Source organism: Nelumbo lutea, chromosome 7, assembly GCF_056320005.1.
Source record: "Nelumbo lutea isolate HS-2025 chromosome 7, American lotus-T2T, whole genome shotgun sequence".
Lineage (NCBI taxonomy): Eukaryota > Viridiplantae > Streptophyta > Magnoliopsida > Proteales > Nelumbonaceae > Nelumbo > Nelumbo lutea.
In genome coordinates, this window is record NC_142690.1 from 1,813,546 (window position 1) to 1,830,293 (window position 16,748).

Consider the following 16,748-nt stretch of genomic DNA (forward strand, 5'->3'; position numbering starts at 1 on the left):
ATAAGCATGTTTTGCGTACCTTCTCTTCAAGAGTAAAATATTCTTGCATAAACGATGCATCCATTGAAAAGCAAGATGACTGCTTCAGTGACAGTGTAATTCTGCCTAATTCAATGTCAACCTGGAAATAATAATAAACAAGAATTGAAAACTAAGTAGCTAATGCTCCAAAACATCTAAAGAAATGTCCATCCTAGCTTGTGCACTGACATTGAGTATATTACTGCGAACAGATTGCCCAACATAAAAGGTTTCCAAAAGGTTAGCTCTTCCATCATCAGTTGCCTTCAAATCAAAACAAATTCATTTAATTTAATTTGTCAACAAAAAAGCAGTAACTTATTCAAACAAAACACAAGAGATAGCAATTTCGGAAATATTGGATGTTAGAGGCATACTTTATTTTTAGGACAGAAACCAGTGAGGCGCCCAAGAAAGCGAACAAAGCAACCAGCTTCAATTATATTACAGATATAACCCTGGTACATAAATCCATATATGCTCTTACATATGGTGAAGTATAATTAAAGAAAAATAATAACCAACAATGGCAGATTATACCTATGAAACGAAAACATAACTCAGGACAAGAAATGTTTGGGATATTGATGTAGAAGTGGTAATAAAATGCTCTTACATGGACTATTAAATGAGGATGAACCTGCATGAGATCCACTGGGAGCTGCTTAGCAGAGTTTATAAGAGAATATTTTGCCGATAATACCAGATTGCTACCATCAATATCTGCAAACAATGCAAGAACAATGTTAAAATTAATAAGCATCACTATTAGTTAGCACCATAGTTAGCAATATTTCTACTCAACCATGTGAGATCTCCCAATACATTGCCTACTGTTACTAGATAACCATTTTTATGGATTGTTTTTACTGTAGCTACTGTAGCTACTGTAGCCCCGAACCAGTAAGGAGAAGAAGAAAGAGGAGAAGAAGAAGAAGATGAAAGAACTGTCGAACTTGGTAGCTAAACCCTATCAGTCGACCTCTTAATAGTGATTAGGCTTCTAATTAAATGTACAAGGACTAAACTGCCCCTACTTAAGTATGGGACAGAGAACCTCTAATAAGAATGCCGCATAAGCTCATAACTTAACCAAGGTGAGATGATTAATCTACCCTTATTCGGCTAACTCTAACACCAAGTTAGCAATATTTCTACTCAACCATGTGAGATCTCCCAATACATTGCCTACTGTTACTAGATAACCATTTTTATGGATGATATAAAAAATTCTACAAAAGAAAAAAAATGAAGATTTGGTAATTTCTATGCGGTGGAATCTGGTAATTTGTGCAAGATATCTTAGAAGTATAATTAATGGCAAAACTAATTTCTATGCAGAGGAATCTGGTAATTGAAGATTTAGTAAGAAATAGAGATGGAAAATTAAAAATGAAGGATGAAATGTAGAGGGCTAGACCATTTGGTAGTAAAAGGGAAGGTGGAGAGAGAGAGAGTGAGCAAGTGAGTGAGTGAGTGAGTGAGTGAACGAGTAACAAGAGTAAGTTCCTACAGCCATAATGATTAAAACATTCTTTAACCTTCAAATTCCAATCACACCGACTCTTTTCACAGACTCAATATGGGATTGGATCTATCATTATGGATGCCAAAATAATGTCAAAAAAAAAAAGAACCTAGAGGAATGATAAACCCATAGGAATCCATAATAGAATCTGATAAGCATCCAAAAATATGTGATCAGCAGACATTAGTGACTTAACAAGATTAGTAAAATAAATAAAATAAGTACAAAAGCAATAAGTTTTGACCATGTTAACAAAACAGGAATCTTACTATACCTAGAACCAACAATTCATCAAATTCGTAGCCAGGCTTGAGAATTGACTTCATTAAAGTAGCTTGCCCTGCATTGTATCCCAATTTCTAGTATAGAAAAGCCAAGCCAAATCACAAGAAAGATCCATCTTTCATAAAAAGGAAAATAAAACGTACCTTGATGATCTGCCAAATGTTCAGTGAGTACAGTTCCCTTCAAGTAACCTTTTCCACTTACATGCACAATAACTGCAGTAGGAGTCAACCTCTCCACAACACCAGAAACCAAGCTACCCAACTCCACTGAGTCACCCATAGAAGGCCTGCAGTTGAGTGGGAAAAGTAAGAGGGAGGGAGAGAAGGACAAATTATACTTGTTATAAAACATCTAATATGAATATACATAGTCAGGTAGTCATCATTCACAAAAAACAGTTTTCAAAAAAAGAACCCCTCCCCCACCTTGGTAATAAAATAAACATTAAGATATGTATTTGATTTCAAACCTACTAAAAGGTTCAAGCAAGTAAACCCAAAACTCCATATATAATCTGATTTTTTTCTTTGAGCTTGTTTGCAATGACATTTTCTACCCATGTCTGATACCAGTAAATCTGTTCTTTCTTTCATGCATAAGTTGCATGGGCTGTTTCCCAGTAAACCAGTTATTCTGAATAGCATCTGCGTTGGCTTTACCACCTATCCATCTGAACCAATGTTTTAAAAGGCGTGGGAGGCATACTCCTGGAGGTGCACCTCCAGGCAAGGCACCCCCAAAACGCCCTGAGGCAGTGAGATGTATGCCAGAGGCACTGACACCTCTGAGGCGTACGCCTCAGGTGCAAGTGGCATAGGCCTCGTACATTTTTTTCATGAGATGTGCTAGAGGTGTACACCTCATGCACACCTCATCTAAAAAGGCAGAAAGAAAAAAGAAAAAAAAAAGAAAAAAGAAAGAAAAAAGGAAAAAAGAAAGGGGTCCGGGGTCTTAGCCCCAAGCCAAGACCCCGGGGGCTAAAGCCCTGAGACCCCTTGACACCTCTGAGACATATGCCTCCGGTTCAACAAGACCCCCCTTTCAACTAGTGCTATGCATCTTCATTTTTATTAATATAAAAGATTTTTATTAAAAATAAAGAAAAATGGGATTTTTCTTCCTCTTCTTATGATTCATCCCCCCTCCTCTTAAGGAGGCGTAAGCCTCCTTGCGTTCGGGAGGCTTACACCTCTTATGTTCTGAACTACGCCTCACACCTCTAGGTAGTGGAACGCCTCCCGCGTTTTAAAACATTGATCTGAACATATTAAACCATACTAAACACTTCAAAAGTTTGGAATGCCCAATATTCAGCTCCTTAAGCTACCCTCTAAAACTTCAACTTTAATGATGAGGAACAACTATGCAGCAGTCATAAGGTAGATCGCCACTTCATCCACCGAATCAACCTAGCTCTAATTCTATAGGTAACATTCCTCTTATCTTCTGCATTAAAATAACATAACCCCTCAATATAGCAGATGGATAAACAAGATTCGCATGGCTAATTCCACTTTGGTTTAATGGAATATGATGATGAATGATCATTATCATTATCATCAAATGACAATGGAAGTATCAAACAAGGTTTTGCATCCCAAAGACCACCTATTAAAAGGTAGTACTGTTGCTCAGTAAAATCATTTATATATGGAGATCAGGATTCTAATTCTAATAATGACCAAACATTACCTAGAGATTCCTTTGAGACCCCTTCAAGCTCCGGTAAGATTAGAATCCACTCCATAATTCTTCTTCCACAAAGGATTATAATTTGATTCCTTTTTATTAAGTACAACTGTCAACCCCTTAACAGGTATTGAGTCCCCAGTAATCTTTATTACAAAAATGCCCAAAACATACCCTCCCTCAAGTCCCTTCTTTAGCCAACGTATCAGCTAAGCCATTTGCTGATCTTCTTGTCCATTTGAAGCAAGCACCAATCTCCCTTGTTATATTGAGAATTTCCCTTATGGGTTGTCTATAAATCCAAGCTCCCAACCTACCTAATTGCAACCAATCAATTAACAGTTTAGAGTCTCCCTCCATATCAACTTGGAGTAACCCCAATTGTTCAGCATATCTTAGACCTTGAAGCACGGTCAGCACCTCTGCTCTCAATGAGCCCTCCATTCCTATTGGCCCTGAAAACATAGCCACAATTCTGCCATTTTCATCTCTGGATACTCCCCCTATACCTGAAGGGCCCGGGTTACATCTAAAGCTCTCATCAAAGTTCAATTTCATTCTTTGTTGTGTTGGTGGGGACCATAACTCCTGCACAATAGGTTTTATGGAGGTTGCAGTTGCCACCGCTCTCCAATTCTTGTAAATGCCTTCAGCTGACAAGTCTTTAAATAAATCCAAGTTTTCAACCATTGAATTTAAATTCCTCCTATTGTTTCTTTCTTCCCAGACTGACCATAGGATAGTTGCTCTTGTGGCCCGCCGCCCTCCACATTATTCTTCCACAACTCTTCGGTTGCCTAAAAAGGCTTGGGTCAAAAAGGCTTACCCCGTCATAGTAGAGAACATGAGGTAGCAGGCACAAATTGGCCTTTTTCTTTGCAACATAGTAGTAGTAGTAGTAGTAGTAGTAGTAGTAGAAGTTTGCAACGTGTTGATTAGAGTCTTTGAGGGTTCAGGTTTTAAAGTCTTTGCGGGTTCAATACAGCATTTAGCAATGTTTGTATTGATTAAATCCTAACAAATAAGAAAATAATAAAAAGAAATTAGTATATAAACACAAAAAAATGAATATTTTAGTTTAATAGTCCCTATTTTATAATTATAATGTTAAAAAATAAAGAATAAAAAAGGAATTTACAAAACATAGTACAAAACTGCTTGGCGATTAGGCAAGGCGAGCCTTAAAGGGCGCTTTGTCGCCTAGGCGTTGCCTTGACAACTATGATCCAAATGGGTTGACCCTAAAAGGTTAACTAATTCATCCACAATTATCATTTCCAACTCCCTTAGACCTCTCCTCAGAGCCAAGTCCCAAGAATTATCAATAAAGAAGCCCTAGGATCAACCCAAACATCTTCCCAAAACAACATTTTGTTTCCAACACAAGCATCAAATTTAACATAAGGAAGGCAATATACCATGAATAGATTTCCAAGGAGAGCATCAAGAAGCCCTAGGATCAACTCCTGCATCCCAACCATTGTCTGCCAACCCATGAATGCTAACAATCACCCTATACTAAAGCTTATCTTGTTCCAACGGCAATCTCCATAGCCATTTTCCCAATAAAGTTGTGTTTCTTACTCTTATATTTCCTATTCCTTGATCACCTTCATCCCTACTACTAGAAACCACCTCCCACTTCACCAAATGGTCTTTTTTGGTGTCTCCTGGTTCCCAAAGGAAGTCCCTCATAATCTTCTCTAGCTGGTTTGTTGCTTTCACCGGTAACCTAAAGGTAGATAGGCAATACAAGGGTAACTTAACCAATGTTGACTTTATTAGGGTTATCCTACCTCCCAAGGAAATGTAGTTTAGCTTCCAATTCGCAAGTCTTTTTGTAAACCTCTCAACCATTGGATACTAAAAGCTATTTGTATTTGGATTTCCCCCCAAAGGTACTCCCAAGTATTGTAATGGCCAATCCCCCACTTCACACCCCAATAGTCCAGCTAGCAGATTCACCTCTTCACTCCTCAAATTTACTCTTGCCACGCAACTCTTGCCCCAATTAATTTTAAGGTTGGAGATCCTCTCAAAATTATGTACTATCAAGTGTTTTAAAAGCACAAGGCACAAAAAAGGTGCAAAGGCCATTTTCCGCCTGAGGCGCAAGGCGAGTCGCGCGCCTTTTTGAGGCAAGGCGAACAATTTAAAAAAAATGCAAAAAAAATCGAAAAAAAAAATGCAAGAACCCCCTCGAGGCAAGTAGCTAATGTGATATATTACATTCCTAACTCGACGAGCCGCCTTTGTGCCACGCCCCTCGAGGCAGAAAGAACCCCCTATTTGGTAATGTTGCCCATTCATTCATCTTAAGACCCTAACACGGACTTGTTTGGGCTGCCCTCGAGGGGCATGGCACGGGGTCCGGGGGCAAAGCCCTTGGCTCAGCGGCCAGACTCAAAAAAAAAAGCGAAAAAGCAGCAAATTTTCAAAAGACACAAGGCCCCTAGGTGCACCAGGCAGGCGCCTTTTGAATGGGCTGCACCTAGGACTTCGGCGAGGCGCCTACCCTAAAATGCACCTCGTCTGAGCGCCTCAAGCGCGCCTTTTAAATCACTGATACTATCCTTTTTAGGTTCATAAGTTCTTCTATTCTTCCTTCACAAAACAAAATAATATCATCTGCAAACTGCAGATGTGTAACCACCACTTCTCCCTTCCAACTCTCCAACCTCTAGTCATATTGTTTGCATCTGCCCTTGTGATCAATTCACTCAACACATCGACTACTAGAGTAAATAGGAAGGGGGATAGAGGATCTCCTAGTCTAAGGCCCCTTTTGGCAAGAAAAAATCTCTTGCTACTCCATTTACGAAAATTGAGAAATGACATGAAGAAATGCAACACTTCACCCATCTACACCACCTTGCTTTGAATCCCCTACAGTTAAGAATGTCCATCAAAAACTCACAATCCACCATGTCATAAGCCTTTTCTAAATCCAACTTACAAACCAGTCCTTTTTGCTTCTTCCTTTTTCTAAACTCTACGCATTCATTGGAAATGAGAATTTGATCCATTATTTGTCTCCCAAAAACAAAAGCCCCTTGATTTGGAGAAATCATCGAGGGAAGTACAATTTTTATTCTTAGTGCCAAAACCTTGGAAATGAATTTGTACAAGCTTCCTATTAGACTTATGGGTCTGAAGTCCTTCGGCTAGATTGCATCCACTTTCTTCGGTATCAATGCAATGAAAGTTGCATTTACACCTAAGTTAAATTTGCCCCTCTCATAGAATTCATCAAAAACCTCCATCGGGTCATCCCCAATTATCTCCCAACGATCTTGATAGAATGCCAGCATAAAACCATCAGGTCTCGGAGCTTTAGATCTCTCCATTGAGAAAACTACATTTTTCACTTCCTGAATCCCAAATTTCTTTTTCAAGGACTCCGATAGCTCTCTATTTCCATCCTTCCATTCCAATCCCTCTAAACCTTCTCTTGAACTCCTTGGACCCTCATAGAGTGTTTAGAAATGGTTCACAAAGGCATTAGCCATGTCCTCATCAACTCTTGTCAATACTTGCCCATTCCATTCCAATTTCAGCAATGAGTTTTTACTCCTCATTTACCAACATGTGGAAAAAACTGGTAGTACCATCCCCTTCCTTTAGCCATTAACATCTAGATTTTTGTCTCCAAGAAACCTCCTCTTTTCTTAGAATGTCTTCCAGATCCTTTTTCAATCCCCATCTCTCTTTCCTATCTTCCGAATTCAAACTTCTCTCAACTTCCACCCCATCCAAATCCTCTATTCTACCTAGGATTTCCTGTTTTCTTTCTTCAATCCTTCCAATTTGGGTATTCATCAAAAATCTTTCTATTTCACTCCTTCAAAATCTCCCAGCAAAGAGCACAAGGAATACAACTCCAAGGTAGGCCAACTAAAAAATTAATCTCTCAAACATCTTGGCTTCAAAGGTCCATATGGAAAAGACTTAAAAAATGTCTTCAAATAGGAACAACCAAACACAAATGTGTCACAGCCCCTTCAGTCACGTAACATAAGTAGCACCTCCCTACCATCTGAATTCCTTTGCTTTTGATGTAGTCTTGAGTCAATATACTATCCAGAGCTAGAAGCCACACAAAAGCCTCCACTCTAGCTGGAATGGGATCCCCCACACTCCTTTCATTTCCAACCTCTCCACTTGATTTCTTGCCAAAGCTCTATAAAATGAGTTTATAGAGAAGACACCACTCCTACTTTCCTTCCACCACCTTGCCTCTTTTATTTCTACTTGCATCTCCACCGACTACAATTTTGATAACAAATACATTCCTCCACTTCCCAATCAATGGGAGGCCTTCTGAACTTCAGGAACCACACCACCCTTCTTGGTTAATTTCAAAATTCTTTATGATAGATGCTTTTCCTGCTTAAGTATAACCTTGGGAACAACTCACATAGTCTGCCAATGCCTACCCAATCATTCTCCCAAAACTTAATGGTTGTATCATACCCAACTTTGAAGAAAACATAGTCTAAAAAGGCTGAGTGGAAGCTCATTATTCCTTTCCACACGCACACCTCATATGAAGTTTTCACCTCCTTAAATCCCACCACATACTTGCAAGCTACCATGATGAGGCAAAATAAATAAGAAAAAAAAAATGTGAATGTATTCCGCTTTGCATGTTTTTTTGTTTTGTAGTAGGATCCCAAATTGTTGTTTTTGAGTAGCTTTGTTGACAGTTTGGGACCGGGGGTATTTTTCTATCCACATCATACCACCTTTCTCCATAAAGCACTCCTTTCCACCCCATACCTCCACAACCACTTTCCCTATAGTGCATTGCAGTGTTTTAAAAGCACAAGGCGCAAAAAAGGCGCAGGGGTCAATTTGTGCCCGAGGCGCAAGGTGAGGTGTGCACCTTTTTGAAGCAAGGCGAAAAAAATACAAAAGAAATGCAAAAAAATGCCAAATAAAAAATTATAGAACATGATATTACTAAAAAATATAAAGTTAAATTTTAAAATAATGTTTTAAAAAACCTATTATCTAAAATTAAAATACATAAACATAAGATGTAAAGCATATTCAAATGAGAATTTAAAAATAAAATCAAACATGTAAAACATTTTCAAGCATGTAAAACCTCTAATCTCTTTTTTTCACTCAATTGCAGTACTTTACATAGCTAATGTAATGTAAAACATATTACATTCCTGATTCTACGAGCCGCCTTTATGCCACGCCCCTCGAGGCAAGCCCAAACAAGTCCACATTAGGTCTTCATTTCTTAGTTTTCACACAAAAAATAATGATTTTATGGTTTTAATTGCTTTTTAAGAAGACATTTTATTAGGATGAGAGAATGAAATGCACCTCACCTATGCACCTAGGCACGCCTTTTAAATCACTGGTGCCTTGTAGAACAATTTTCACTCTCATCCCCAAACCACCATCTTTTTTATCCCAACATACTCAATCCCATTTGAAAACCTTTACACACACCATGGAAAATCTGCTTGCATCTTCTCAACTGAGTTTGCAATGGATGATGGAACATTCATTATGGATAGCTAATAAACTAACAAATTAGACAAGACACTTTTTTGTTAATGTGATTCTGTCCCCAAGAGAAGGATGTATGCCTTTCCAAGAATCGGCTGCCACATAGATGATGCTGAAGTTTTGCACCTATCAGAAGCCTCAAATATGTCAGAGGAAACTCACCAACAAGACAACTCAAGGATGCTGCACACTCCTCCAATAGTAATTGGGATACATTTCCTACTCCAATAATCACACTTTTATTTAGGTTGATTTTCAAACCAGCCAACACTTTGAAACATTTGAGTATGGCCCTCAATCTCAATACCTTATCAACCGATGCTTCCAAAAAAATTAGAATGTCACTTGCAAAATGGGGGTGACTGAGGGAGATTCCTTGATTCCTTCCCTGTCAGTGCCAACTTTAAAGCCTCCCATCAAACCCATATCTGCTCCCTTATTTGCAAACCTACTTAGAACATCTACAACAAGCAAAAAGAGTAGTGGAGAGAGGGGATCACCTTGCCTTAAGGCCCTCAATGCCTGAAAGAACTCTGTCAAAACACCATTAACCAGCACTGAGAAGGAGACTATAGAAACACATGCAAACACCCAACTCCTCTATCTTTTCCCAAAACCCATTCTTTCCAGGACTCCCTCCAAGAATCCCCACTCATGATCAAATCTCAATGTTAATCTTGCAAATGAGACCATCTCTACTGCTCCCTAATCTTGCATCAACACACTCAGACACTATCATCACAGCATCCAAAATATAGGCACTTAATTTTCAGAGCTTGGAGTGCTCTGTTTCTTTTGGGTGATCAGATCCTTGAACAAATACAATGATAAGTTTTTTATTTAGAGAAAGATGAAAGTACTGGATTCATTCATATCATCAACAAAAAGATCACTCACAAAGCTAACAGACCGCACAATCTCTATTACCATGCGTTAAAAACACAAGAAATCTATATAGGTATAACTAAAGCTTGAAACTGGAATTTCTAAAAAATGCAGAAATCATGGATAAAAGTATATTGCTTGAGCCAGAAAAAAGTCTACATTCCAAACCAGTGTTTCTTGCATATTACTAACAAATTTAAACTGCCTGTGCATGTCAGGATAGAGAATAGGTGCTTATACAGATGGCAACCCCAAGTAAATGCAAAAACAGCACACAAAATCATACATGATGCACCCACATAACAACCTTGTTAAGGATATTAAAGAAAGCAAACCTTGGAGATAATATGAAACTAAGGTTGATTCTTCGTGAAGCAGGAATAGCACTTATGACCCTACATTTCACAACTTGTCCAACATGATATATCGCAGCCGCTTCACAACCCAACTCTAATCCAAGTTCAGACCTGGTTAGCAAAGGAAATTGATCAATCAATTGACCATTAATTGAATTAGAAAGGGTTAAAAGGCGTAGGACAAGACGAGAGAATCAAACAAAAATTATAATTATCATGAATCCAAGAAATACAATTGTACTTCACACTATAGTTCCATGTTTGAAATCCAGATACCATATGAAAAGAAGATAAAAACATCACTTCTTTCAAGAATACAAATAAATCCATCAGGCCTCAACTTGTAGAAAGTTGACAGTTTCCATCTTGTCATTTGATTGGACAGACAGCAAAAACAAAAGTATAATCAATGTAACAGATGTACTAGGAGCATTACTCATTAAAAAAAATAGCAGTACTAGGACATGATGGCTGTATGTATTAGAGGTTTGGTTGCTCCACAGATGAAAAAGTAGGTTAATCAACAACTTAGCATTCTTTAAAACTATTAAAAACTATGAGAACATATATTGTCTTAAAACAATGAATTATTGACTGATCGTGGATCTGGTTCTAAGATTCAAGGGAGCACCACTCAAAACAAGATCCTGATGCAGGACGTCTGGGAAATTTTATCAAATAGGTACTGTAGTGTAGCAAAAGGTAAGAAATTCATAGAACAAACATAAGGTGGTTTTAAAGATGGATTTTGAAGATTTAAACTAGCTTGAATAGAATCTATAAATATTAGAATACTAAAAATAATAACGTAAGCATATCAAAAAATACTGCTAATATCAAAACTGTAGAGGGAGAGAGAATATATTGGAAGAACCAAGAAAATAAGGTGAACTAACCAAGTTAGACAAAAATATTGTGAACTAGTTAGAGGAAGCTTTTCCCCAATAGAAGGCTTTCTAGGGCAGTGTATTATGAAAATTAGGTGATGCAATGAACACTAAAGGTCACTATATGGAAATTTGACATCAAAATACAAGACTCCAAGGAATAAGGAATAAATATTTGTAGTGATTTTCCAGCCTGAAGTATGCAAATCTAATTTTATTACCAACAGGAGCAAATAGCAAGCAATAAACAGATAACTTGCAAAAATTTCTGAATTAGATACAATAAAGAATAAACATAGGATTATCCCAAGGCTCTAGGCACCACACTTAAGAGTCAATAAACACAACAAGAAAATTGCAAAACACAATTGTACGCTTGCAACAGCAATAACCAAAATGAACATCCATTCATCTAAAATTATGAAGCTATGTGAAAATATATGAAAATAAATAATATGAGATCAACTGCCCTGACTGAACGGAAAGATATAACTACTGCTCTACTGCCTAAATACTTTCATCCTTAAACTAAAATCTAGAACAAGAGACTTAAAACAGGCATTAATAAGGATATAGTGGACTGGTCTTTCATGTTGTGTCTCCTACACAATGTTGGACTTGGATTAAGATGGACAAATGGATCAAAGGTTGTGTTAGCTCAGCACACTTCGCAATATTAATAAATGGAGTGGCTAAGGATTTCTTTCCGGCTGAAAGAGGTTAAGACAAGGAGATCCTCCCCCCACTTTCTTGTTCACATTAGTGGCTATGGGGTTCAGTAGACAAACCATTAGGCCTAACCAAGAAAGCCTGGTCACAGGCTGGAGGATTGGTAGATCTGAGGTTGTAGTGACCCACCTGTAATTTGTTAAGGACATTATCATCTATTGTTAAGATTGTGGTGATTCCAGTTTGAGGAATTTGAAATCTCTAGTTGATAGTTTCCAATGCATCTCAAAGCTAAAAACCAATTGTGGAAAGAGTTGTGTGGTGGGAATTAACCTGGAAGAGGTTGACATTCAGACATTGGCTGAAATACTAGGTTGTGAGGTAAAAAATTGTCTCTTGATTATTTCTTGCGCAAAGCAAATCAATTCGGCACTTTGGAAATTCAGATGTATTTCAGAGAAATTGACCTACTTGCAAAGAGGTTCACTTCAAGTTTTGCTAGGGTAAAGAGGGAAGCAAATGAGTTGACAGATATTCTAGCCAAACAGAGAGCTGAGAGACCCAGTCTCTTCTGGGCAGTTTTGTAACCTGATGCATTTTGATTATCTCCATGATGGAATGCATGTACTAAATCAGAATTCAGAATTTTAATTTAATGAAAACATTTCTTTGCTGCTCAAAAAAAATTAATAAGGACCTAAAAGACACTTTATCATGGCCAAACCCCAGACCAGAAAAAAGAATATTACAGAATATCCATGCTCTCTAAGCTGACAAAAAATCACTCTCACAGCCCAAAATTAACATTTGAGAACTGCAACTTGTATTTAAGCCAGTAATGGGAGAACTTATTATTTCCTTGTCACTTGTGCTTACATTGTACATATTTGGAGCTATTATTTGCCTTCAATGCACAGTGGCAACCACCAGTTGATATTCATACACTCTTTACAGAATAATCTTTTACCCCTGATAAGGAAAACGTAAAAGATTGTGTGGAGATGTGTGAAAACAGTATTTTGGTCTATACGGAAGGAACGAAAAGCTAGATTTTTATCCAACAGAAAATGAATTTGTGATGTTCTAAACAGTACAAATCACTATAAGAGTGGCCCACTGGTAGCAAACCAGATATGATAACAAAGACCTTATGGATGACATGATCCAAGGATGGACTAACATTCCTAGTTTGATGGCTGTTACTCAAGGAAACCAGGACATTTAAGGGATAGAAGTTGCTTATAAAGATGCTGCGAGAGGGATGTTATGAGCGTACACTTGCCCCATAGGCTAACAGGATAAACCTCAACCCAAGACAAAACTTCTTCTCCAAGGGCTTAGAATAAATGACTATCATAAGTTTAGAGTACATGAAAATTGAGGAAGATGACATGCATAGTTGTCAAGGCAACACCTAGGCGCCCAAGCGACCGAGCGGTTTTCCATGGTCACCTTGCCCAAACGACATTGGTTTTGTATACTAGGCACCCGCCCAGAGACTTAGGCAGGTGCCTTATACATCTAATAAACATTTTTTTTAATTTATTGTTTTTATATTTTTATTGGCAGTTTTATTCTTTCAAAATAGAACCGGTTACATGCTATCATTTTATTATTAAGACAATACATACTAACAAGTTTTCTTTTGTCTTGAGGGTTTTTGTTCGATTAGAGAGGGAAGAGAACTGTAGCCTTCAAGCTCCAACCCAACTCCATCGCACGATTTCAGCATCAAGATGTAAGTTCTCCTCCTCACCTCTCTAGAGTTTGCATTTTTTTTCGAAAAAACAGGGGCTCTGCCCCTATACTCCTCCCTTTCTCCACTCATTTTCTTCCGCCCCATGACTGTTCTCAGTCAATAGTCAGTCAACTCAGTCCTATTTTTTGTGTTTTTTTCGAAAAAAAAAAACAGGGGCTCCGACCCTATACTCCTCTCCTCCCTTCCTCCACTCATTGTTCTAAGTTTTTAACAGCTGAACCCCACTCTTCTATTCTTCTTCAACTCTTCTTCTTTTCTTCTTCTCATTGAATAAAATTAGTGTGTTTTGAAATCTTTTATTTTTTATCAGTTTTTTTCAAATATTTTCTATATATCATTAATATATATATGCCTGAAATTTTTTTATATGGATGAACTAAAAGTCTGAAACTTGATTGTATGGCAAATGAAAATCTGAGATTTGATTATATGGCTGAATTTTTTTATTTAATTTCAATTGGTATATTGTAATATTGCATTTGCTGATTTGCATTACTACTTGCTTCCATTTAACGTTTATTTATTCGCTTTTGTGTACTTATCAAGAAATTATTATTTGTTATTATTAATTTATTAATTATTGTCAATGTTGATTTGCCCTTGTTCTTGGTCTTTTTCTCTTAGACTCTTACTCATATTTCTCATTATTTAATTTAGGAACAAAATAGATTAACTATTTTCTAGTTTAACATTTTTGTTTGTATTCTAATGTGTTTTATTTGCTGATTGGGTTTTTTTCAATAGAAATAGAGAATGCCAACTGTTGAGGGAAGTGTCAGTGTTACGTGTAAGGCTCAACCAAAGGATCCTGCATGGCAATATGCATTTTGGCATGATTTGGACAACAAAAATGCAATTTCATGCTCATTATGTCGTAAAGTTGTTAAAGGAGGAATAAAAAGGATAAAACATTATTTGGTTGGGGGATATGGGGATGTCACCAAATGTCCCAAAACTACTGCAAGTATTGCCAAGGAGATGCAAGAATATATGTAGAAGAATAAGAGGAAGAAACCATTGGATGATTTTACAATTGAAGATAACCGTGGGGCATGGGAGCAAATTGTATCCGAAAGGGGTTCCAACAATCAAAGTAATTAAACCATGGAAGTAGGTGTCTCCATTTCAAGTGGTAAGAGCACCCCAACTTCAAATACCCCCTTTCCACCAAAAAGAAGGAAAATGTTAGAGGACCAAATGGATAGTTTTGTGAGACCAAATCAAGAAAAGTTGTTAAAGTGAGGAATAAAGGACAATTGATTCAAACAAGCATTGAAAGTCGTTTAAAAAATGAAGAAAGGAAAAAAGTAAATGAATATGTAGCAAAGTGGTTTTATCAAGCCGGGATTCCTTTCAATACGGTGACATATGTAAGAGCACCCCAACTCCAAGTTACCATGAGTTACGAGAGCCATTCTTGAAAGGGGAGGTTGAGAAAACAAAGCAAATGTACAAGGAGTATGAGGCTTCTTGGAAGACATATGGTTGTACCATCATATCTGATGGAAGGACTAATAAAAGGCAAAGATCTTTGATCAATTTTTTGGTGAATTCTCCTAAAGGGGCTTTTTTCTAAATTCAGTTGATGCATCAAATGAAGTCCATAATGCAACTTTCCTGTTTAAGTTGATTGATAAAGTTGTCGAGGAAATAGGGAAACAACATGTGGTGCAAGTGGTTACTAATAATCACTCCTCTTATGTTTTTGTTGGTGATCTTTTAAGATTGAAGAGGAAGAATTTATTTTGGACTCCTTGTGCTTCTCATTGTCTAGACCTAGGGGTGAGCATTCGGTTTATTCGGTTAAAAACCGAACTGAACAAACCACAATTTTAAAAACCAAACTAAAAAAAATAAAAAGTGAACCGAAACCAAAATTTAGAAAAACCGAAATAACCGAAACCAAAATTTTCAGTTCGGTTTTCAGTTATTTCCGTTAAAACCGATTTTTAATAATATATACTTTATCATATATAAGAATATATATTATATATCATATACCATAAAATATATATTATGAAATCGAATTTCAGTATATTATATATTAATATATAAATATATAATATATAATATTTTATATGTTACATATTACATATTATATATTATATATTACATATAATAATAAAAAGTTCGATTAATTCGGTTAACCGAAATTCTAATTCCAAAAACCGAAACCGAAAACCGAAATAACCAAAAACCAAAATAACCAAATCGATTTAACCAAAAACCGAAACCAAAATTTTCGGTTTGGTTATTCAATTTCAACTGAATAATGCTCACCCCTATCTAGACCTTATGTTGGAAGACATTGAAGAATTGAGGACTACAAAAAGTTGTATTGCCAGGGCAAGACAAGTAACTGTTTTTATTTATAGGCAAACACTCTTCTTGCACGCATGAGGGAAAAAAATAAATGGAAGAGATCTTGTATGATGTGCAGTTACAAGGCTTGCCACCACTTTTCTAACTTTACAGAGTTTGTATACTTTCAAGGAGCCCTTGCGTGTTTTATTTGTTGGTGATGTGTGGAACAAGAGTAAATGGGTAAACAAATAAGATGGACTAAGAGCATCAAGCACTATGCTTTCTGTTAGGTTTTGGAAAAATGTAAGAGTTGGTCTTTTTGTTGCCCAACAAATTGTGGAGGTTTTACAATTGGCTGACGGTGATGAGAAACCCACAATGGGTTATTTTTACTATGCAATGGAGCAAGCAAGAGAAAATAAAAGAAAACTTTAGTGGAAAAGAGAGGGAGTATAACCCATTTTAGACATTTTTTATAGGTGTTGAACTAATATGATGCAACATCCATTGCACCTTGCTGGTGTTTTCCTCAATTCAACCCTTTATTATAAGGCTAAAGCACAAGATGAAGCATTGGTTGGAAAGTTTAAAATGGGCTTTCTAGATTGCATTGAGAGAATGGTCAGTGATATTGAAATTCAAGACAAGATCTCTCATCAATTGGAAGAGTATAAGCATGCCAGCGGTGCTTTCTCTAAAAAATTGGCAATTGGGCAACATGAAACGAAGCAACCAAGTAATATAAGTTCTCTTTTCTTGAAACTTATATTTATATTTTATTCCGATTATTTTAAATCTATATTGTCTTAATTCATTTTTTTCTGATTTGTAGC

The 16,748-nt window shown here is 36.9% G+C and overlaps 1 protein-coding gene across 2 annotated transcripts in view; it reads right to left on the bottom strand.

The window, feature by feature from the left end:
* LOC148844570 (RIBOSOMAL RNA PROCESSING 5) overlaps positions 1-16,748 on the bottom strand; it is a 71,796-nt gene that overhangs the window by 23,051 nt on the left and 31,997 nt on the right. For both annotated transcript variants that reach the window (XM_088953069.1, XM_088953068.1), the window contains exons 15-21: positions 10,276-10,407; positions 1,978-2,123; positions 1,824-1,889; positions 638-744; positions 399-479; positions 211-285; positions 20-121 (exon numbers count right to left, since the gene is read on the bottom strand). In XM_088953069.1, the coding sequence (XP_088809195.1) occupies positions 20-121; positions 211-285; positions 399-479; positions 638-744; positions 1,824-1,889; positions 1,978-2,123; positions 10,276-10,407 (709 nt within the window). The remainder of the gene's footprint in view (positions 1-19; positions 122-210; positions 286-398; positions 480-637; positions 745-1,823; positions 1,890-1,977; positions 2,124-10,275; positions 10,408-16,748) is intronic.